The 25,244-nt window shown below is 44.0% G+C and overlaps 1 protein-coding gene across 1 annotated transcript in view; it reads left to right on the top strand.

The window, feature by feature from the left end:
* TNNT1 (troponin T1, slow skeletal type) overlaps positions 1–3,855 on the top strand; it is a 157,013-nt gene extending 153,158 nt beyond the window's left edge. Inside the window, exon 10 of the mRNA XM_018568265.1 lies at positions 3,737–3,855. Within this exon, the coding sequence (XP_018423767.1) occupies positions 3,737–3,782 (46 nt within the window). The 3' untranslated portion in view covers positions 3,783–3,855. The remainder of the gene's footprint in view (positions 1–3,736) is intronic.
* The last annotated feature ends 21,389 nt before the right edge of the window (positions 3,856–25,244 follow it).

Below are 25,244 nucleotides of genomic sequence, written 5' to 3'. Positions count from 1 at the left end.
GCTCAGAGAGAGAGAGAGCACTGACTTTTATGGTAAACAGGACCCATTCATACACGTACATGTATCGTGTCAACCCTTTCAATCCATTATAGGTCTTTCGGCCAATCCGCATCTTTCTTCATATTTGTCGGCATGCACTGTAGTCCTCCAGCAGGGGGCACCAGTGTACTGCAGGTCATTCCTCAGCCTAGGTCAACACCGTGTCCTTTGATCCTTCGATAATGGACAGCCACCTTCATATGCAGTGCAGGATATCTTGAGGGTATCTTCCCAATGCGCATATAACCCCCATCAACACCACAGGGTGCAATGCATGACGTCCTGTCCAGATGAAGGAATCTCACCTTCATCACTTCCCATGCCATACCTCCTGGTGGAATGGCCTCCAGCACTTCTCAAACACAGCTGACTTCTTTGATGACCCATGCAATCTTAGATTCAATATTTGAAGATAGATGTTCGGCAGTTTTAGTACATGAAAATGTTTTACATTCCAACAATTAGCACATACCGTATATTGTAGCACTGTTGAGCACAGCTTTTTTAAGCTGCTGTAAACTAACAGATTTTGACTTAGAACAACAATTTTTTTTTAAAATACTCAAAAAAGCATTTATTCTGGTGTGAAGTCTGCCGTGCATTTTTTCTGGTGTGAGGTCCGTCGTGCATTTATTCTGGTCTAAGGACTGCAGTGCATTTATTCTGGTCTGAGCACTACCATGTGCTCTGCCGTGCATTTATTCTGGTGTGAAGACTGCCGTGCATTTATTCTGGTCTAAGGACTGCAGTGCATTTATTCTAGTGTGAGGTCTGGCGTGCATGTATTCTGGTGTGAGGCCTGCCATGCTTTTATTCTAGTCTGAGAACTGCCGTGCATTTATTCTGGCATGAGGTCTGCCATGTATTTATTCTGACGTGAAATATGCCGTTCATTTATTCTGGTGTGAGGTCTGCCAATCATTGGTTCTGGTCATACAGGGGCCATACCACATGCACCGGAGCAGAAAGGGGGGGGGGGCACAGGGGTTTGCATACCACACGTGTGATATTCACCCAAATCCCCACTCCAGTGTTCTGGATTATTCAGTTTTACTGTCAATTCCCAAAATTCTACCATTTAGCTCACTTTCGAAATTTCTTGTTTTGGTCTAAGTTTTGTAAATTTCTACCAATTCCCCTGCAATTCACCTTTTAGCGAATAGACCTGCTATTTTGAAAAAAAGTGTGGAGAAAAAAATCTCTATAACACCAGAATGTCTGTGTGGGTGGGGCTTGTATATGGGCTGGACACAAGGGTGCCCCATCAACTCTTATATTGCCCTGTGGGCCCCATTTGTTGCCAGTCCACCCCTGGTTTCCAGGTCCGCTATTTCTAAATAGAATTGACAGGTTGTGTAGGCCTATGACTTGAGGATAAAGTGCCTCCTTTTTCTGTTAACTCTGACTCCCCTATAGCAATGAGTACTTCTTGTTCTTTTGTTATCAAGCATCTGTGGCTCAGCTCTGTAAAACTCTGACCGTCTACTAATCACACATTCTTTACATTTTACAAGGTCAATGAATCTGCCTCTAAGAATGCTAGTTTCGGCCGAAATGTTCTGCTATTTAATTGCCCTTGTTTTCCCTATGTTGTTGTTTTTTTTTTTTACTGGGCTGATTCACCTGTTTTTTAGCATGCGGTCCCTCAATTTGGACTGCTTTTGAACATCCCTTGGTTGTTTATGCCCCATAAAGCTGTGGGTCTCCAAAAAAGTTCGAGAAAATAGGATTTTTGTGCTCGCCGTAAAATCCTTTTCTCTGAGAACTTTGAGGGACACAGCTCACTCCCTTCATAGGCAGTCTTTTTTTTTTTCAAATCAAAGCAGCCATACTTCCAGCCCCTTGCTTTCTCCATATAGCCTTGGCTTTTTTTATACTCCTTTCAACAAACGTGGATTGAGGGCAACCCCAAATATAGAACCTGGTGCTCTAAACGATATTCTTACTTCAGGGACTATTACCAGAAAACATTACTTATATCTCCAGCTTACCCAGATATGCAGACTTGTCCTCTTGGATTCATTCCCTTTTATCCAGTCGCTTGTATAGCTGGCTCCAGACTCCAAAGTCCAGGACTCCATGCATGACAAACTTGCCACTCTCCTTGTATCTCCTTGGTCTCCCGAGTTGTGCTTCTGTTAATATTCATTGATACCTACCCAATTACTGGCTCTGGACTTGTCTGTCTGCTCCACTGAACCCCGGGGGATTACTTTCTAACTGATGTCGGCATCTTGCCACAGATCCCGACAATCCGTGAGGTGTTCGTGTGGGTGAGGCAGAGCCGCATCAGCACGTCCTGCCGCCGCTTCCGCACATGCGCTCCCCTGCGCCATAATGTGCATAAACGAGACCGAATAGTGATATCCGCTTTTTGTTATGAAATACATTTGAAAACTACATTTTGTAATTGTCATTTGTTAAATTACCGATCCCCTCACTTAAACTGCCATGCAGTTTCCATGTCTCCTTTCTGGAAATCAGTGATGGCATATAACAGAATATCATGCAATGTGCTGTGATACAACACACATTCGATGGTGCATTGGGGTGCCATTATGAAATATTGGCACCGCAGCACAAATAACATTGCAACATACGATGCAGGATAGCATTCGGTATGGTACGGGCTCCTGCATCCATGCATCGCAAAAGATGTGAACAGAGCCTAGCTCTTAACTTGGTGAACAAAAGTCTTTAGGTGTTTAGTGGGAATTGTGACAGGAATGGACTGGCCTCATGCTCAGTAAGAGATCAGAACATGTATACATACATGCAATACATATTTTGAGGTTTTGCAAGAATCCTATCCCAGTCACCCCTGTGCTGCTGACTTTGGAGTTGCTGAGCCCGCACTGTGGCCGTAGCAGTGGGTCCAGTCATGTGCATTCTGTGGAGCTCCTCATAGTCCACAGAGCAGAGGGAGGACTCACTATTACTGCTAACATGAATAGGTTAAACCATGATCCATAGTACATAACATGTAGTTGTACTATGGATCATTTAAAGTCACCTGTCCCTTTAAGAAAAAGTATCGGTAATTGGTATCGGCAAGTACATGAGGGGATGTACTTGGGCCTGAAAAAGTGGCATCAGGACATCCCTAGTATATGCCATGTGTGAATACCTCCATTACATTGGTGGTCAGTGAGAATACCTCCGTTACATTGGTGGTCTGTATTGAATACATCCGTTAGAGTGGTGGTCAGTGTAAATACCTGCTGTTACATTGCTAGTCAGTGTGAATACCTCAGTTTCATTACTGGTCGGTATTCATTTAATTTTTGATTTTGACATGTTTAAACCTGCCACATGGAAGAAAAAACCACTCAGTGGCCCCCAGGTGTTTGACCGCTGGCTTATAGTCCTCCCACTCTGATGTGGGCCATTCGATGTTGGGAAAAAAGGTAAGGATTTGCTGGGAATGTCTTGGCCTGGAGTGTTTTACAGACACACAGATGTGCGCTCTGTCAAACTTTTGCACTCTTCTTCTGCACATACTGCAGTATACTCTGTCATACTCTCTGAACTCCTTTTCTGTACATACTGCCTGCTTTCATAACCCTTGTACCCATCTCCTTCATATCATGCTTGCTAAGACACATTGGTTGTTCTCTAATAGGCATACATCTGCTAGTATATGTAAAAAAACAAAAGTTATTATCTTTAACTGATGATGTCTTCTTTACACATACAGCAAGAAAGGTGCAGGAAAAGGCCGTGTTGGTGGACGCTGGAAATGAGAAGCCATGATAATTGCTTGCCTTCCCTGAAGTACCTTAATGTGGGCATTCTTTCCCTGCAGTCTGCATCTTGTACTCTTTTTTTGGACTGTCATTGAAGCCACACCTACTAGTGCTTTAAATTGTTGATGGAGGAACGTACAGAAACAAAGTAAAAAAAAACAAAAATGTTGCTTGCCAAATAAAAGAAAGCAGTGAAAAAGCATATGTGTGAATTCCTAATTACATTTAACCATAACCTTGTACTATAGTGTAAGTTATTATTACTGTGGTGTTCTAATTCTCAGGCTACGTCATTACACCAATATTCTGAAATCTGCTCCTGCACATTAGTTCTACTACTAATGGATCAGTTCAGTTTTACTTCTCTATTGCAATGAAAACCTTAAGGATATAATATAAATAAATTATAAATTATAGTTAGCTTAACCACATAGTTAGCACATGTCTACATTATAGTATGGATCATGCTATTCAGAAACTGGCCTTCTCCTGATGCTCTTGATCGGACAAAATCATCCGTCCTGCAACTTTGATGTCAACTGTCACATAGTCGTAATCAATAATTATGATGACTCAGACCACGCGGTATCGTGCAAAACACAGATTCCCATTGAAGTCAATGGAGCATGTGCTCAAAATGACTGCTTAATTATACACCTCCTTTAAACACTTTTCAGACAGTTGTTTTCCAGAACCATACAAATAGTTAAATGGAGTTAACCTATGTGTAGTCAATTTGTTTCAAGTGATTGTAATATGCATGTGCATCCGGAAGGTCTAGCTTCTGATAAGTCAGTATCATGGCAGGGCTTCATAAAGGCAGAACACTCCAAGCAACTCCATAAAAAGTTGATTAAAAAGCAACAAATACCTTTGGAATCCAAACACTCATAAATATAAAGTTCACTGCGCCTTTCAATAGTTAAAAAATAATGTGCCTAATGTAGTGATTTCTTAATCAACTTACACACTCCTACAACACTGTACCCACTCATCAATATACCACAATGTGAAAAAAGGTAAAACAGTACTTATATATCTAGCATCCATTTATAAACCCGGTGCCAAAAGTGATAGTGTTTCATACTGGGCAGATATTTTAATGTCCATCAAAAAGTGATACTCAACTGATATTCCTCCATCCAACATCGACCAAGATACTCCAATAAGTGTTGTGTGCATATGAGATTCTCCCTCTGTGCTTTCCTAGAACACACCAGATCCCCATGACATTCTGGCAACAGAGAGTCATATAACGCTGTATCCGCGCTGTCTCGATCAAATCCAGCATATAAAATCCACTGCTAGCAGTTCGTCCACACTCCGCAAAAAATCATTTAACAAATCATCGCCACCATGTAATTAGACTATGAGCGGTTTGCTCACAGTGTAGCAAATCAAAACAAGTTTCTTTATTTAAAAATATCCACAATATCCAGTTTTAATAAGCTGGCAAGTATTCGGTATTCCTTTTGTCCTGCATGCGGAGTGACATCAGCAAGCCCCATCTTTACACCTTTCCTCACACAGATGTTTTCAAAAGGCAGTGGCTTTGCTGAAGGTGATGTACATCCCTTACAGGACCTCCATCCCCAATCAGTATACATGCAATATTTCTCTGTAGCCTCCTCTATACAGTTCATAGATTTAACTACATACAATAAGCCTGCCATTAACATTTCGATATTGAGACCTTTAGGGGTAAGAGTGTCCAGAGCGAAAGTCCAACTTGATTCAAATTAGAACCCCTCCAATTCTTTATCTTTTCTATCCCTACAAATTTTAGGCCTAATGGTCTTTCTGATGGCATTTTTTAAATGTTTGTACACAGTTCTCGTAACCATTTCGTATATTATTACATGTCCCTCTATTCTCTTCTTCAGAAATCTAGTGGTCCTCCCCACATACTGTAGGCCACAAGGGCATTCTAACAAATATGTAACATATTTAGTACAGACAGTCCTCACTTAACGACTTATCTGTTTTATGACCACTCGCACTTATGACCAGCTCTCCAACCATGCGTGCGGGAACGTAGCAGCGGCAGTGCGACGTCTCACAGCCTTCAGTGCTGTACTTTCTTGACTGCTTTACAGTACTGAACTAATGCAGTACAGTACTGTATACAGTTCCTCGCTTAACGACTAATTCGTTTAATGACCTGGTCGTAGGAACGGAACTCGGTCGTTAAGTGAGGAATACCTGTATTGCAGGATATGCAGTTTTTCATTTTACACTCTGGGGAATAGAGGTATTCAACCCCCCACAATCCTGGTCCCATTATTGCATAATGCACCAGCAGAGTTAGGCCAGCAGAGTGTATAATAATGATCAGGGCCAATGCTAGACTATTTTGTGCCCTAGGTAAGACCAGCTCTCCCCAGCTCCCCTCTTGTGGCGCATCCCCCCTCGCGGGTGGCCCCATTCTCCTGCTGGATAGCTTCTGCAGGCAACAGATAGATATAATGTAATTTGAAATAGCCAATAGCAGACTGAGTAGAGGAGCGGACATTAGAGGTAGAGTTGCCTCTCAGTTCCGCTCCTCTGCTCAGTGGGTGGGTGCCATAGCCATTCACTTTTGCAATTTGAAATGGGGGGGCTGTCTAGTTTGCGTAGTAAAATATGGGTGATGAATGGGTGTGGTTACTGGGGGTGTTACCACTAAAGGGTGTGGCCACTGAGGGGTGTGGTCACTGAGGGGCGCTGTAAAGCTTTCTCGCACAGGGTGCCTAAAGGCCTAAGGCCGGCCCTGAGTGGCAGCACCCGCCCTGATAATGACATGTAATGACTGCATGGACGCTCACAATCACAATCTGTGTCCACACGTAAATTTTCACACCTCCCCCCCAGTGGTATCTGTGATGTGGGTGGGAGGAGCTGCAGAGTGTAAGGTGAGCACAGTGAAATGGCAGGTGCTGCCTCGATCAGCTTCAGTTACAATCCTAGATAGTAGTAATTGCATAATAATAATGATGTCAACAGTGAGGAGATGGCTGGCTGACTGCGTTAATGTGCTTTATCCAGCTACAGCTATCTATATCTTACAACAAGGTTGGACCTGTTAAATGGAGTGCCCACTGCTTCATACAGTTTGACAAGAGGACAAATAAAGGGTCAGATGTGGGTCCACCTAAAACTATTTTGTTTTTGTTTCGTTAGAGGCAGTTATTTGCTGTAAAGTATTTGTACCCAGTTGTGTTTCAGAACTATGCTTAATCTGTCAGCTTTGTTATAAAAAAGCCACCATTGCTTCACTTTACGTAGCATAATTGTTTTTACGTTTGCACGATTTGTATGCAGAATTGCTGGTTAATACATTAAACAGGTGAATGTATGATTGTTTTTCATGTCATGAAGCACACAAAAATATAGGTCACCAGATGCCCATTTACTTCAATGGTTCAGTGTGGATGACAGTCCTAAGAACATGTTTTGTATTGCTTTCTTTGGAACCAGCAGGTTCTATTGGGATGTGTTTACATTTCAGCAGATCAAACCCAGCCTTTCATAGAGTTGGGCATTAGAACACTAGTGTGTTTTACACAAAGATAATCAACAACGTGAATCATTAATACTCAGTTTTATATTATCTCTTTCCTATATTAAAATAATGATACATTATATTATTACAAAAGTTAAAAAAAAAGGTGTATTATAGGGATCTGAATGTGATCAAAGAACACATTCTTTAACTCTATAAATAATATGATTCTTCTTTCTCTCTCCACTCTCTTCTTCCCCTTTTTTTTCCTTTTCTTTCTCCTAAATATTATATTAATCTTCATTACAACTCTTTTTGTTTTTTATACATTGAATTCCCTCTCCCATCCTTCCCCCAAAAAACATAAAAAATATTAAATAAGGAAGGAAAAAAGAAAAATAATTATAAATCTAACTAAATAAATATTTTCTTGCCAAGTCCAACGATACATTCGTTATGATGAAGTTAAAAAGCAAAATACCTTTGTTAATATTGGAGTGGTAGTTGTTTTTTTCGTATTTCGTATTAAAAAAAACCTATCATCAATCAACTCCAATATATTAACAAAGGTATTTTGCTTTTTAACTTCAATATAACGAATGTTCGTAACGGAACGAAAATACGTCAACGGAATTTCGTATTTCCTGCTTGTATTGTAATGCAACTCTCAGCAGCAGAAGAGAACCTCTGATTGGTCAACCAAAACGAAATACGAATTCAGTTAACGGATTCCGTACCCGAATTTCGTATTTCGTATTTAAAAAAAAATTACCATCAACTCCAATATAAATGTACTTTGCTTTTTACCTTCAATATAACGAATGTTCGTAATGGAACGAAAATACGTCAACGGAATTTCATATTTACTGCTTGTATTGTAATGCAACTCTCAGCAGCAGAAGAGAACCTCTGATTGGTCAACCAAAACGAAATACGAATTCAGTTAACGGATTCCGTACCCGAATTTCGTATTTCGTATTTAAAAAAAAATTACCATCAACTCCAATATAAATGTACTTTGCTTCTTAACTTTAATATAACGAATGTTCGTAACGGAACGAAAATACGTCAACGGAATTTCGTATTTCCTGCCTGTGTGTGTAACTGTGTATTGTAATGCATCAGCAGCAGCGGATCCGTATCTCGGATTAAAAAAAATCTTGTCATGTTGTTCAACCTCATTTACAGGGGTAATATTAGTTCCTGTTTCAAAGAAATTCGGATCCGAAATTCGTTAACGGAATTTTGGATTTCGGATATAATTCGGAAACTGCCATTCGGATTTCGGATGCTCCGAAATTCGGAATTTCAGGAAAATTCGTACGAATTTCGATTCGTAACGAAACGAATCGCACATGTCTACTATACATCTCTTATGTTGGTATATCAATCTTTCCCCTGGTAACATATGGTTATTGTGCACTTTCAATTCCTCTACTGTCGGTGCATGGAGTGATATCCATTTTAATGCGATCTGTTTCCTAGCCATAAATAACACTCTTTGAATTCTAACAATATTTGAGTTTGATGAATAGTATTAAGTTCACCACTGCCTTCCAATAACGAAAAAGCTTTGGGCATCTCATGACATATGTATCGAATTTGCTGGTTCCCCTCTACATTTTGGGCATTCCCCGGTCTCCCTCCTATGCTGTTTTGGCGGGGTGTACGGATATATAATTTAATACAGTTTGCCATTTCTCCATTGGACCTACATCCTCCTCCGATCCTTTCCTGCAGGGTAACTTCCATTTAAGAGCTTTATTTTTTCCATTGCTCCATACATTTGAGAAATAAGGCCTTTTTTACTGTAGCTGCTGCAACCAACTTAACCAATGGGGATATTATTATTATCTGCTCCTGTTCTGTGCCTCAATTGCATGACGCAATTATAAAAATCTTGTTTAAGCAATTGAAACTTTTCCATTAACATTCAATAACTTCTATACAGTACAGTATAGTCCCGTTAGACCATATAGGGGAAAGAGTTGTAGTATGCTCATAATTCATAATTCCCTTCATATTCTGCCATATTTTCCATATCAACATAACCTCTATATTCCCGGGGTATCCCTGCTTCCAATTGTGAGATAATTGAGTACAGGGCCGGACTGGGACAAAAAATAGGCCCCACCCCTCACAACAGGGGGTGGAGTCAAACACAGAAGCGCAATCAAGGAGCAGGGCCGGCCACTAGAAAGTACAGGAGGGCTGCAGCTGACACACATGCCTTGCTACAACCAACACACAAACCTTGCAACACTATAGGAAGCTTGCTATAGAGAAGTTTTGTGATATCCTCAGCGCATCTCCACCTCCCCAGCTGTCCACCTTACCCTGTACACGGGCGAACCACATCAACGCACTGACAGCTTTTGGCAGGTCTTTCAGAGCCGAGACTCTATTGGCTGGGAACTCTGCTGCGATTAGTAATTACCGCTCCAAACTAAAAGCTTTATGTGTAGAAGAGAATGCTGACACTCAGGTGGATGTTCACAGAATGTAGAGTGGGCATACGGGCAGGGGCGTATTTACCGCGAGGCAAACAAGGCGTTTGCCTAGAGCGGCACTTTCCTTGGGAGCGGCCCTAGACAAACGCCTTGTACTGCGTACTGACAGCATGTTTATATAAGCTCCGTTTAATGTACGGAGCCTGCTTGTGGAGGAGAGCGGGGAGGGCGGGAGCCGGGCACAGAAGCAGACGGGAGGGGAGAGCCCAGCAGTGAAGAGCAGTCAGCCGGATAAGTTCGCACTTTCGACACATCACCGGCCACAGAATCGATGATGCTGCACTGAGGTCTGTGATCAGAGGAAATGACGCGTGATGGGAGGAGGCGGCAGGAGTTCTAGTCACCGGCGGGACTCTATGACAGATGGCTGCTCCGCTCTGCACACAGGGACACTTGGACTTGGAGGGAGCGCGGTACAGAGGGGTCACCTGTGATCATCTCTCTTCTGTTTGCTCAGTTGAGATTTGAAAATGAGAGATAGAAGCTGATTGGTTGCCATGCAAATCTGCTCCAGTTTTGATAAATTCCCCCCAATATGTTACCACTGACACCAATAAACTTTTCCGCTATCTGTAAAGATCACCATACACCTTACAATCTGCCATACAATCTCTGTTCAATCTACTTTAGATTTGCCAACACTGTATCATTTTGTATGTAATCTGCCAGGCCCTTCCTATACATGGAATTTGGTAGATCTAGGGATCAGTCAGATTGTAACGTGTGTGGGGAGCCTAAAGTGACCACTGGACCGCAGGCATAATGTGCCTTGCGATCCCGTGTGGCTGATCGCATTGCGGCCGGAGGGCATCGCTATGGTGCCATTTACTTCAATGGACCACCACACCCCCTCTTGCCCCGCAAAAAAAGTGAGCCGGCCGCAACGCGATGCAGTGCGTTCTGGCCAGAATCGTGCCTGAACGCACAGCATCTAGTGTGAACGAGCCCTTACCTGGCTCCTGCAGCAGGCGCAGCTTCTTCGTCTTTGGCGGCCACGGGGCGGGACTGAGTGGCGTGGGTCCTCTCCCAACAGAAGATTAGGACAAAAACTTGTGCTTGCCTGGTGGTGCGTGCTGTGTCGGTAGCGGCTCCGCCAGGCTGAAGCTGACACAACCTCTCCATCCACCGCACAGCTGCCAGTACAGTGATCGTGGCAGTGCAGTGTCTGTGCTGATGTCCGCGCAGCTGTGATCCTTCCTGTCAGCTCTCTCTCTCTCCTCCCGGCCGCTCTGTAGCTGCAGCGGCCGGGAGGAAAGAGAGAGAGAGAGAGAGAGAGAGAGAGCTGTAAGGAGGGATTGCAGCTGCGATCCTCTCCGCAGTTCATCCGACGAAACCAGCTCCCCGCCCCCTTAGGCGGCTAGCAGCTGGGTCATGTCGGGCATAGCGGGTCGGGACAGGCCGAACATTAGGCTGATTGTGTTCGGCCCGGCCCACTGGAAAAGTGCAGGGTATGCCCGATGGCCAGTCCAGCCCTGATTGAGTATCTACAGAATAATAAACATATTCTCTGATTCGCGTCTTCCCGATTCAATTCACCCGCTACATGCTCTAACTGGGATGCTATAAAATATAATTTGGCCTGTGGTGTCTGCCTGTCTCCCAGCTTCTTTAGGTAGTTGCAGAGTGAAAAGTCTAATGCGAGGCTTTTCCAACTCTAAATAAGCTCTGGAAATATTTGAAGTGGGAGAAAGAATCTATCTTTCTAACCCATTTCGATACTATCCACACTGGCGAGTTATGTAACACATTAGTAAAATCTGTATTGCATTACAATTAACAAGTTTAGCTGCAAGTTATACTGACTACACATTACATGAATATATATGCATCTAAGTGCAATATAGATTCTTCCTAAATACAGTTTTGCTCCCAGTATGTGTGCAAGTGTACTGTCCTTGTATAGTTAAGACAGATTTGTGCAAATACATTTAATAAATAATTTATTCAAATTTACTCATCTGAAGTTGAGCTGTGCCCTCCCCCTCCTTTCCTGCTGGATCTCTGTGACACGTATCGGGAATCCAAGAGGAGGCACACACACACGCACGCACACACACACACTGACGGCTTCCCACTGGTCACTTCACAATACAACAACTGATACTGAGAATGTGACGCAGGGGCTCTTTTTTGGTCTGCCGCTCAGAGCGAAAGGGAAAGCTGCTGTGGGCCCCTGTAAATTAGCTGCCCCTTTTAAGGATGGCCCTGACTATATTGCAAAAGTATTGGGACGCACATGAACTTTAATGGCATCCCAGTCTTAGTCCATAAGGTTCAGCTTTAAAACCTTCAACTCTTCTGGGAAGGCTGTCCACAAGGTTTAGGAGTGAGTCTATGGGAATGTTTGACCATTCTTCCAGAAGCGCATTTGTGAGGTGATGTTGGACAAGAAGGCCTAGCTATCAGTCTCCGCTCTAATTCATCCCAAAGGCGTTCTATCGGGTTGAGGTCAGGACTCTGTGCAGGCCAGTCAAGTTCCTCCACCTCAAACTCGCCCATCCATGTCTTTATGGACCTTGGAACATTTATGTTTGGGGGTTTGGGGATGTTTATGGAAAGTTGGGAACATGAAATTGTTTAAAATTGTCCATGAAATTGTTATGGGGACCCCTAACAGTAAAAATGTTTTCATTGCTCCTTCATCGCTGTCATTTTTCTACCGTTAGATAGCTATCAGATAGCGGCTCCCGGCCGCCCGGGAGAGAAACAATTTCTCACGGAAAGGTTTACTCTGCTCGATCGAGCAGAGTAAACCTTTCCCTGCTCTGGTTTTTTTCCCCCTAACATCGGAGCCACCGGCCGCCATCAGTCGGAAAAAAAAACCCAGCATGGGAATGCATAGCTAGATTCCTATTGGCTATTTCAGTTTGCAATATCCAATAGCAACCTGGCTATTGCACCCGCCCTCTGCTGCTGTCAATCACTATAAGGGGACCTAATGGAAAACTTCAGGTCCCCTTCTACTGATTGACAGCAGCAGTGGGCGGGTGCAATAGCTGGTTTGCTATTGGCTATTGCAAAGTGAAATAGCCAATACAAATATAGCTACGCATTGATATGCTTGTTTTCTTTGCTTTTTTTTTTGAATGACGGATCCGGCGGCTCCGTCAGAAAAAAAAAACCATTAGAGCAGAGTAAACCTTTCAGAGATAAAGTGTTCTCTCTTGGGCTGTCGGGAGCCGCTATCTAATAGCGGGAGACTCCTGGAGTGTCCGGGAGAGTTGGGATGTCTTTAGGCAACCCCTGGCAAATCGTCACTCGACCCCCAACGGGGTCGCGACCCACAAATTGAGAACCGCTGCTCTACGCACTGTTGTGCCAATCTGAAGGCCACACGAAGTTTGGGGGAATGCAGGTATTGACTCTGCAGACAGTTGGCGACTTCTGCACGCTGTGCGCTTCAGCATGCGCTGACTCCGCTCTGTCATTTTACTTCGTGGCTGATTTGCTGTTTTTTCCAGTAGCTTCAACTTTGTTATAATACCACTAACAGTTGACCGTGGAATATTTAATAGCAAGGACATTTCACAAATGTTACTGAGCTCCAGAGAGCGACCCATTCTTTCACAAATGTTTGTATGCGTAGGTGCTGGATTTTATACACCTGTGGCCATGGAGGTGAATTGAACACCTGAATCCAATGATTTGGAGGGGTGTCCCAATACGTTTGGCAATATAGTGTACCTTCTCTCCCAGTTATGCTGTACTCAATAAAGCATTTAAAAAGGCACTTGAAGCGAATTAAAGTATTAATCACATGTCCCTTCACTGGTCAAGGATCTGCCACTTTTGTATATTGTATGTTAGAAACTTAGAGGATGTTATTTAAATAGTGAGCATATTTTTAAATGCCACAGTAAGAGAAAGATTAGGTGTAATTAACTAATTAACAAAATACTATTTTCTTGATTTAGAAAATACTCTAATATGTCAGAGAAAAGACAAAGATTGAGTGGTCATGGCTACCGCCAAATTGCTAAGCAGAAATCTGAGCTCAAGCACATGCCAAAAATGAAAGGTTAATTCTAACAGAGGCACTGCTGGAGACTGAACATGAGGCAGAAGGGCAACAATACATAGAAGACAATAACACTGAGCCTGTTGTAACTTCAGAAATAATTGATGTTGCGCTCGGTCTAAATGTGCACAGATATATTCTCGAATTAATAACTGAGAATCGCCTCATAACAATGCAACTTTGCTAATTCTAATAATAAATTTAATTGTGTGATAAAATAACTGTGCAGCAATCTATAAGACGTATGTGTCCCAATTCTGTGTAACAGCATTGTCAGAATGTTTATACTGCTCTGATATACAGTTTTCTATTTATGGAAACAAGCAAGGATCTGTAATTAAGGAGATTCCCACTTATTTCCACAAATCAAAATTAACACGAGTTCTTTTATTTGCACTGACTTGAAGACAAGATGAATACCATTGTATACAAAATATATATATTTCATAATGAAAAATCAGTGCAGAATAATAGTTTGTCACCTGTCACCTTTGTTTGTCACCTGCAGTACAGGTGACAAACAAAGAATAAAGATCAGAAAAATTCAATCAATTTGATAACCCAGGTAATGCGTAAAATGTAACCACAGGATATTAATTCAAAATATAAATGTAACCAAATAAAATAACTTTTTAAATGTAATGGGTATCTTATCAGTAGACCGCAAAATAAGGAAACAAAAGGCTCAGAATTGACATGTGACTTCTCCCAGCAACAGATATTCACAAACTCAAACTTTTAAAAATTTGTCCCATCGTGATATGTATATAACAAATGTATATATTTATCTCCCAAGATTGAAAGATATAATTTGTACTGCAGTTAAAATTATCTCAAATCAATCTAGATCCTACAAGAACTCAATGGTCTATCTGAATATATATATATGGCTAATCAATTGCCTAGTATAAAGATAGAAATGTATACTTTACCAGCAATTTAAAATTAGTTTTTTGAAAGAAGTCAGCGGTCACAGTTCAGAAACAAGGGAGGGTCAGGTTCTCTTTAGTTCAGTTCGCTTGGACAGCCATCCTCAGCTTCCGACCTATACCCTTAGAATGTATTTCCTTACTGCATTTCTTTGTTGGATTCCATCCCCCTCTGCTGGCTCCTGCTACTACTTTTATTCCCACCCTGGAATGTGGGCTTGGTTTGGTCTTCCACGTGATTATTGACGTGACTAATTACATCAGATATATCATTTTACCATATACCTTTCCCTCACAATCACCACCAGGGGGCACTATTGTTCTATATAAAAGTTGGATAATTTCATTTAATTTTACTATTTTCTAAAGATCTAGTTGAAAGATAACCTCTGACTTAAGCTATGGACAACCCATAAAGATAATCATGAATAACATCTCATGACAACCTCTTGTCCGACTGACCATCTCTTTGTCGATTTACAACCTTAAGATAATCTAAGCCAGGACACTTAACAATCCTTCTCCAAATACTTTGAAAGTGAGGTAATTAGTTTCAAGACACAGTGGTTCTTCACACATCTAGTTTCACTGATAAAAGGAATTTATATATCAACTAATTCTATATACTTAAAAATATAAAACACCCATATTAATAATACATACTAATATTTTTCAATGGGTACACTCAAACAATATATAATGAATATAGTTTGGATATTATATAAGTACATGTATAACATTTTACTTGAAATTAGTCAATAACATAAGCATATAGATGCTGCAGATAATATAATAATATAATCACATTATTGCTAAGATATCACTGCAATGAATAGTAAGGTTTCATAAGCAACTTTTAAATAAGCCCCATCTTCTATTCATTGAGAGAAGAAGAAAAAAAATCTTTAGACATTCCAGTCTCTGTACATTGTCCTCAATAGAGCCATGAAAGTCATCAATCTTAACCTACATAGGCTGGCACCATCCTTAACTGATGTACAATTTACGACCTGAGAATGTTTATACTAACATTCCCAACTCTGCTGTGAGAGTCTTTGGGGGTGATTTACTAACCTAAACACACGCACGCACCAGGTGTGTGTGATTTTCACACAGCAAAACGTATTTATCAACCAAAAAGTCTCTAAAAGCATATTTCCACTAATGCCATATATGGAAAAATCATGCACATGATGCATATATAATGCTGCTTCACAGTTTAGACAAAAATGGTTAGCTCATGCATTTACATTCCTGCATTCATCAACGCAAGCAACATAACATAGAGCTAATTTACACCACATTACCTTGCAATTCATTGCAGGGCTTTGCGCAACACACCTGCTGGGTGTGTACACACTAGGTGTTTAGGTGTTTCGATTCCTCCCATAGATCATGCTGGGAGGGAACACACTACAGAGGTGTATACACTTTCGTGGTGTGTTTAAAAGGTTAGTAAATCAACCCCTTTGTCTCAGAAAGAATAAACTCGCATTGACCTATCAAGCAGACAAAATGGCTACCAGTATGCCCATATACAAATCTGTAAAATAATATGTATAGGCCTTTGAAATTGATTCCTTTCTGCCCAATAGTTCTGACAGCATCAAGCCCTCTGTTAGTTTATACAAACATGGTTAGATGCCAATATGTGAAACCTTAATCTCCTTATTTACTTATTAGACATTTTCATTAGTGTTTCGAATATTCCCGATTGTAATATTCGTCTATGCACGTGCCAAACTATATGAATTCCAACCGTATATCAAGTGCAAAGACAAATTTCTCTCCTAAAGTAATCAAGCAATCAAGTAGACAATATCAACGCTAATGAATACAAAGTGTCCGTCCGTGAATAAACAATAACAATACATTAATCCTCCCTCTTTCTTCAGGAAGGTAACGCCTTCCACACCTGATCTTTTGACAAGGTTTGCGGGTTTGTATTGAGGAATCTTGTCATTCAAGCATTACATTTAAAAGAGTTAAAGGAATTATTTTACGAGGTCATGTCAAAAAATTCCTTATCCCTCAAACATATCGATTAAAAAATTATGATAATAAATAAATGAATAAAATTTGATAATTGAGTATATATGGAGGGGCGTGGCTTGGACATGGCGCCGTGAGCACACGCTTTAGGGGAGCTCTGCAACCACCGAGCCGGACCGACGTTTCAGCAAACTTTCTACCCTAAATTTCTCCATGCCCATGCAGCAGAAGACCTACGGCACTCACGGTGATCCAAGATCTACCTCCCTCTATGATTTTTTTGCCCACCAGTCCCCGATCCCTGCTGCCTCGACTGAATCCAAGATGGCGCTCACTCGCTCCTCGGCGGCCGGTCTCCTGTCAGATATGAGACAGGGACAAAGCACAGCGATCCCAATACCTGATCAGGGAGAGCCCCGAGATCCGGAATGCCCAGGGCTATCGAGCCGGTCACAGGACACCTCGTGCCCGGACTCCCCGCCCAGTCCCTCTCTATCCGCATACACGCTGAGCCTGGATGCACAGGGAGAGAGCGGCCTGCAACCGCAGCTACCCACTAAAAGGTACCTGGATAATATGGCATCCTCTATTGTTGCGGCCCTAAAGAAGGAACTCCATGACCTCACCCACCGCATTGAAGCAGTGGACAACCGTATTACCTCAGTGGAAACAGCCACCACCTCCCTGTCGGCCCGCGTGGAGGCCCTGGAGGCAGATGCGCAATTGACCAACACACGCCTGATGTCCATGCACCTTCACCTGGATGATTCAGAGAACTGGAACCGTAGGAATAAAATACACCTGCGCGGTATTCCAGAGGCCACGACCTAAGAGACACTGTGGCTGCCATTCTTAACACCCTGCTGGGTAAAGCCCACGACACAGCCTTGGAGCTTGACCGGGTCCACAGGGTCAACAGTGCGCACCCTCCTACACCCTCCGCACCCAGAGATGTCCTATGTAGGGTGCACTTTTTTGCTGTGAAAGAGGACATCCTTAATGACTGGTAGGATTCCCTGTGATTGGCGGAGGGCTACGGTGGTCCCAATATTCAAAAAAGGGGCTAGGTGCCAACCTGGGAACTATAAGCCGGTCAGTCGAACATCGGTAGTTTGTAAACTGCTAGAGGGAACAATAAAGGATTATCTGTTAGAATTTGTTCAGGAAAACGGGATAGTTAATGACAATCAGCACGGGTGCAGGAAAGACTGTTCCTGCCTAACTAACTTATTAACTTTTTATAAGGGGTTGAGTAGAGATATGGATGGAGGGAAGCTACAAGGCCCCTCCGACTTTGATGGAGCAACCATCCGCATCCTTCCAGACCTTTCGCGCCATACTCTACGTATGCTGCGCATGGTTCATCCTGTGTTGGATCTCATCCACTCCACCTCTGCTACTTACCGCTGGGGCCACCCGTTTCACCTAATCATCCGGCGAGACGAGTCCACCTGTTCCGCTTCTTGGATGTAGACTCTGTGGACGTCCCCAACTGGCTGGAATTCCCCGATGACCCCACGGAGGTGACCTCCCTCCCCCCGCGACGAGCCAGAAGCCGAAACCGATCTACACGAAGGGAACTGCCAGTACAGCCCCCAGGGGGTCATGAACCTTGAACTGCCCAACGTATCCTTCACTGTTGCCATTCAGGAACCCCACTTCTCCCCCCTGCACTCATCCACCACTAAGACCATCTCATCTCACTATTGCCCTTTATAATGGATGCCTTACTCCTTTCTCTTGTAGGTCATGATGCCTGGTATCTCTTGTGCAGAGGGGGAGAATTTTAGGAATTTTTAGGAATGTTAAGAATGTTGGGGACCTGACCCTGGTGCCTGTGTGCCTTATGCTCCTATGGTTGTGGCCCTGCTGCATCTCACCACCTTTAATGTCAAAGGCCTGGGCGCCCCTGAGAAGAGGTCCAGACTCCTGGTAGACCTGAAGAAGGCAGGCACACAAGTGGCTTTTCTCCAGGAGACCCATTTTAAATTTGACAGGGTGCCAAAACTTCAGAACAGGGATTTTCCGACTTCCTACCACTGTCCGTCCCCCATTGCCAGGTCCAAGGGGGTGAGTATTCTGCTCTCCAGATCAGTGGCATGGACGTTTAGGGACCTTAGAAGTGACCCGGAGGGCAGGTACCTGCTCGTGAAGGGCCTGATAGGAGACACCATGGTCACCTTGGTGAACCTGTACTTCCCCAACTCGGACCAGGTCTCTTTCCTGCAATCCTGCAACGCATAATGCCGCTCATCCTTGAGTTTGAGGAAGGTGTACTGTTGGTCGGGGGAGACTTTAATTTTGCACTTGATCCGCTTATGGACGTATCACGCACAGCCTCCCACCTCCCCTACTCTCGCCTCCGAAAACTCAAATCCGAACTGCACCTCCTCCAACTGACTGACGTCTGGCGCATCATGCACCCACAAACTAAGGACTTTACGTTTTACTCCTCTGCACATGACACGTACTCGCGCCTAGACTACTTTTTCCTCCGACACAAAGACTTCTCTTTGGTTGTAGATGCGTCCATTGGAGATATCCTGCTCTCGGACCATGCCCCAGTTCACATGGCATTGGACCTCCTCCCATATGTCCCCAGATCCCCCTTGTGGCGGCTGAACGAGTCATTATTGCAGGATCCCGGAGTCCGCTCCGAACTGGAATCTGCACTCCTTTCCTATTTTTCCGAGAATTGTTCCCTGTCCCTGGAACCCACGGTCGTGTGGGAAGCCCATAAATGTGTCGTCAGAGGCGTTCTGATCAGACATGGTGCCCGCATGAAGCGGGAGAGGGGGGCGAGAGTGGCTCAGCTATTTGCCAGACTCCACACCCTCGAACTTACACATAAAAAGTCCTTAGCGGCTACTCATCTCAAGGAACTGGTCTCGCTCAGAGCGGAACTAAACGATCTCCTCCTCTCCAATGTACGGCAAGGCCTCTTGAAGGGCCGCCGTACCCTGTACGAACTGTCCAACAAACCGGGTAGGTGCTTAGCCTCGGCTCTGCGGGGCTCCCGTCAGACGGCACTCATTCCCCACATTATCTCCAGCACAGGAACAAAACTGACTTCGTCGGCTGCCATAGCCAAGGAATTCCAGACCTTCTATAGCTCGCTATACAATCTTAGAGCAGGCCCTGGTGCGTCCCCTACCTCCCCCGACAGTACAACCTTGACGCACTATCTCAGTGAATCTGGGATGCCCACTCTACCACCTGGGGTATGGGAGCAACTGGAAACTCCGATCTCCCAAGGGGAATATGATATGGCACTCAAGCAGGCTAAATCAGGCAAAGCGCCTGGTCCTGATGGCTACACCCTGCCCTATTATAAAACTTCTTCCAATATTCTTTCACCTCACTTTTTGGATGCATACAACTCCCTCCTATCAGGCTCCTCTCTCCCTAGTGATTCCCTTCGCGCCCACATAGCGGTCAAACCCAAACCAGGCAAAGACCCATCCCAATGTAGTAGTTACCGCCCCATAGCTCTCCTTAACCTGGACCTGAAGATCTTTGCAAAAATTTTGGCCAACAGACTGCTCCCACACATCCCTGGCCTGGTGCACTTGGATCAAGCGGGCTTTGTCCCGGGACGGGAGCCTAGGGACAACACTACCAGAGTGCTAAATGTAATACACCATGCCCTATCCACCTCGTCGCACTTAATGCTCTTGTCCACCGAAGCAGAGAAAGCGTTTGACACGGTGGAGTGGCGCCTCCTCCAGACTACCCTTCGCCACATAGGCCTGGGTCCTAACATGTTGCGGTGGATTTCTGCACTCTACTCGTCCCCGTCGGCAGCCGTCTGTGTGAACGAGGTCCGCTCAGATTTTTTTTTTTTCGTCGTCAAATACGTAGAATTTATTAATCAAAAAGGATTAACATGCTCACAATTAAAAAGTACAAGCATTCATGTATGTAGACTCAAATCTAACAGACACCTCCCTGAACTGAATGAATCCATAAGCTGGTGACAGTCATATCCATAGACCAGACCCGCCGGTCACCATAGCCTGACTAATGCATTTTTGGGTGTACCCACTTTATCGGAGTCTACTGAGAATGGTATATCTTTTTTTTCCATAAAAAGTTTTGTTTTTTATTGAGCATAATAAAACATACAAAATGTCAGGTAGCTCAAGAATAGGTTACAAATTACATACGTGCGTAACATGCTTGATATCGAAGCTCACTTGAACATATTATAAGATATGTGCTCGGACAACGGTCCGACATGTGTGAAAGCGCAGTGTAAAACTGACTACGTCGACATCCCAGCATACAGAGGTAGGCTTGTGGCGAAGCTTGTGCTTCTGGGGAAGGTGTAGTAACTGAAGTTGAATATTGGTAAATATTGAATTGATAGCAAGAAGGGAGAAGGGAGAGAAAGCCAGAAGGCACAGAGTAAAAGACACTGGGTATGAAGGATGGATGAGTAGGAGGGCAAAAGAGGGGGAAACAGCAAAAGGGGAACGAGCGACGACCTCGAGATAAGTGGGGAGTAGTTGCCGACAGTCTCATGCTAGTTGAAAGATGTTAGGATCCATGTCTGGAAGCGCAAGTTCGCACCACGGGGACCAAACCTTCCTAAATTTGGCATAGGAGTCAGATAGTATGCTAGACAATTGTTCATTGATAAAGAAACCCTGCATACGTTGTTTGAATTCCCCAAAGGGTATCATCTGTTTTTTCCATGAATGGGCTATTGTTTGTTTTGCGGCTAAGAAGACAAAATCTATTAATTTCTGTTGAGACCGGTGGAGATGTGGAATCTTGAGATGCAGTAGGGCGTGCCAGGGGTCTCTGCGAACTGTAATGCCAAATAAGGAGGAGATAAGTTTACAGACCTTTGACCAGAATCTGATTGCTGAAGGGCAGGACCACCATATATGCATAACGTTACCTTCTGAAGTGCAACCTCGAAAGCAATTTTTGGGATAGGACGGGAGGGCATGAGCTATTCTGGCTGGGGCTAGGTACCATCTTAGAAGAACTTTATATGCTGATTCTTGGGACAGGATATTGCGTGAGCATTTGGAGATGGACAATCATATAGAGGCCCAGTCTTCTGGAGACTTTGTAGAACCCAGGTCCTCATGCCATTTGACTACATAAGTTGAGGGCGGGGAAGAGGGAGGGGCAGTCAATTTGGAATAGAGCATCAAAATAAGTTTCGGGGCGTGGGGATCGTTAATGCAACGGCGTTCAAAAATTGATAGCAGAAGAGGTGGAGTTCCATTTTTAAGGAGAGATTGAATCCAGTGTCTCAGCTGGAGATAACGAAAAAATTCCCTCGGTGGGGGATTGGAATTAGCTACAAAGGAGTCCCAGGTACGAATCCTGACACCATCAAGGAAATGCTACATCAGGGAGTACCCTTGCATAGGCCAACAGGCAAAGGCTGAGGGGGTTTCTACTGCCGGTGGAAACATTGGGTTCCCCATTACTGTGGTTAGGTGAAGGTTGGGAGAAAGCAGGTGGCTAGAGTATTTAACCGAATCCCAGACTCTTAAAAAGTGGAGAAGAAGGGGGCTTAGGTGTGCAGGCCTGGTAGAGGGGGGCAGCCATGGAATGGTAGAGAGAGCGATTGGATGGGCATTGGGCAGTTCTAGGAGGACCCACAACGGGATGTCCGCGGTGGCATGAAGAGCCACCAGTGGCGCTATTTGGGCTGCTCTATAATATGCAACAAGATTAGGGATTCCTAGACCCCCTTTAGATCGGGGAAGATATACAGTCCGTCTAGCTATCCTGGGGCGCTTATATTGCCAAATAAAGGACATGACTGAGTTTTGAAGAGATCTCAAGGCAAACATGGGAATTGGAATTGGCAGGGTCCTCAAATAGTATAAAAGTTTAGGAAGGAAAGTAATTTTCACTGCTGAAATACGGCCAAGCCACGAAATGGATAGGTCTTTCCAAGATAAGAGTAGGTTTTTGAGGGTGCGGAAGAGAGGGACATAATTGGAGGTATAGAGCGAGTCAAAGGAGTCTGTTAAGCGTATCCCTAGGTATGGAAGAAATTTAGTAGCCCAGGTAAAGGGAAAGTTCTGTCGTAGCAATGCCACGGTAGAGAGGGAGAGAGATATATTAAGGGCTAGAGATTTGTCTGGATTAACCACCAACCCTGAGATGGCTCCAAATTCCTTCAAAATGGAGAAAAGAGAGGGTAAGAGAGGGTTGAGTAAGGGTAAGGAGTATATCATCCGCAAAGAGACTTAGTTTGAAGGGGTGGTCAGCTATTTCAATGCCTTTGATAGAGGGGTTGCTTCTAATGAGCATGGCTAAGGGTTCTATTGCCAAGATAAAGAGGATAGGGGACAGTGGACATCCCTGGCGAGTACCTCTAGTGACCTGAAAAAGGGGGGAGGAGAAACCTGAATAGACTATGCGAGCAGGAGGTCGGCTATATAGGGCTGCAACCCAGGAACGAAAAGTCGGACCAAAGTGCCATCTAGACAATATGTATTGAAGATAGTCCCAGGAGACTGTATCAAATGCCTTTTGAATGTCGAGGGAAAGGAGGAAACCAGGCACCGATCGATGGCGAATCAAGTCTATTAAATGTACCACCTTGCGGACATTATCCCCCGCTTGACGGAGTGGAGTGAAGCCCACCTTGTCCCTATACATCTGTTGTATCTAAAGGAGGAGGGATGGAGAGCCTGTTGAGATTTCAAGGCATTAAATAGGTGAGTCAAGAATGGGGCTAGAATATCCTTAAATTTCTTATAATAGAGGTTAGTAAAACCATCAGGGCCAGGGGATTTATTTGATTTCAGGGAAGAGATGGCAGCGAGAACCTCGGTTTCCGTGATGTCAGAGTACAATTTCTCGCGAAACGAGTCCGAAAGACTGGGAAGCTGGAGATCTTGAAACAGGGCATCCGCTTTAGCGGTGTCAAACACGGAGGAACTGTTGTAGAGGGCACTCAGATGGGCACGGAAAGCATCCACTATTTTAGCAGGGTTAGCGGTGGTGCCGCCAGAAGGGGATCGCAATTTCACCACGTGGCGGAGGGAAGGCAATGTTTTAAGTTGTTTTGCTAACAGGGGACCAGGCTTATTGGCACGAGAATAAAAAAGTTGATTTTTTCCAATGCAGTTCTTTCTCCGCTTTAGCGTTCAGAAGCAGGTTCAGCTCCATCCTCACGACCTCCACCTGTGCTTTAAAAGAGGCGGAGGGAGAGGCCTTCCAGGCTGATTCCAAATCGGCTAGCCTACGTGATAAAGAGAGGATCTCCTTCTCCCTTTCCTTAGCCTTATGTGCTTCCCAGAGGGAGACTGGGGACGAGACCGAGTCCATATTAAGGGAAAAATAACTCTGGAGAGCATGTCTAATTTTAGTACAGGAAGAGTCAAAGGTGAGTAGTGACTCATTGAGGCGCTAATTGAAGCTAGAAGGAGCACGTGGGACAGCCGAGCACTCCACGAGAGTGGGGGAATGGTCAGACCAGGGTGTGGAGAGAATCTTGGCTCTCAGAAAAGAGGGGACTGAATGTTGTGCGGCGAAAAAATGGTCGATTCTACGAAAAACATTGTGGGGGTGTGAAAAAAAGGTGAAGTCTTTTTCTGTTGGGTGTAGTTCCCTCCACAAATCCACCAGCTTATGAGTTGCTAGAAGAGAGCTAACTAATTTAGATTGGGGATCGGCAGGCAGATTCGTAGGGGATGAGCCCGTGGGACGGGAGGAATCAAGACGGGAGTCCAGGATGATGTTCGTGTCACCTGCCAGAATAAGTAGGCCTTTGCTGTGGTGGGCCACCTGCTGGAAGAAGTGGGAGAAGAATCTAGACTGAAATGTGTTAGGGGCATAGTAGGTAGCCAGGGTAATGTTGATGTCATATAGGGTGCCCTGAAGAATCAGATAGCGGCCTGTAGGGTCTGCGACCTGTTTAGTACATATAAATGGTAGGTTGTGATGAAACGCTATTGCTACACCCCTCTTTTTCTCTCGAAAACTAGTAAAAGTGCGTGTAGTGTTTACCTAGATAACGGGGGCAAGATGAAAGAGAAAATTTGGTTTCCTGGAGGAATATAATATCAGCTTGGCAAGAGCGATAATAGCCCATGGCTTTGTTGCGCTTCACAGGGGCGTTAAAGCCCTGGACATTATGAGATATGATTTTCAATGTCAGAGGAGGCATGAGACATGGACGGAGAACAGCAGCCAATGTGCATCATCTGATGATAGAGGAGTCAGGACAACTACGGAGGGTCTAGAGGACAGTCGCTCAGAAAAGGTAGAGAAAAGGGACAGAGAGTAAGTAAGGAAAAAAGGGATGAACCAGATAGAGAGTAGAATAAGAAGGAACGCAAAACTAAACTCCAAACGGAGCAAATTCGCCGAGGCGAGGGTCGACCGTCCAGTTGTGACAGTCATGTGGGGGATAGCCCAATCACCCGGGCACCATGGCAGGATCATGAAAAACAATGAGATCAATAACAATGGGAAGGGTTGGGGGGGATGGGGGAGAGAAGAGAGAAAAAAAAGGGGGGGGGAATAAAATAATTAAGAGCAAGTATG

The sequence above is a fragment of the Nanorana parkeri genome, unplaced genomic scaffold (assembly GCF_000935625.1).
Source record: "Nanorana parkeri isolate BGI_ZX_2015 unplaced genomic scaffold, ASM93562v1 scaffold1164, whole genome shotgun sequence".
NCBI lineage: Eukaryota > Metazoa > Chordata > Amphibia > Anura > Dicroglossidae > Nanorana > Nanorana parkeri.
Note: the sequence above shows the minus strand (reverse complement) of the source record. Positions and strands in the feature narration are given on the sequence as shown.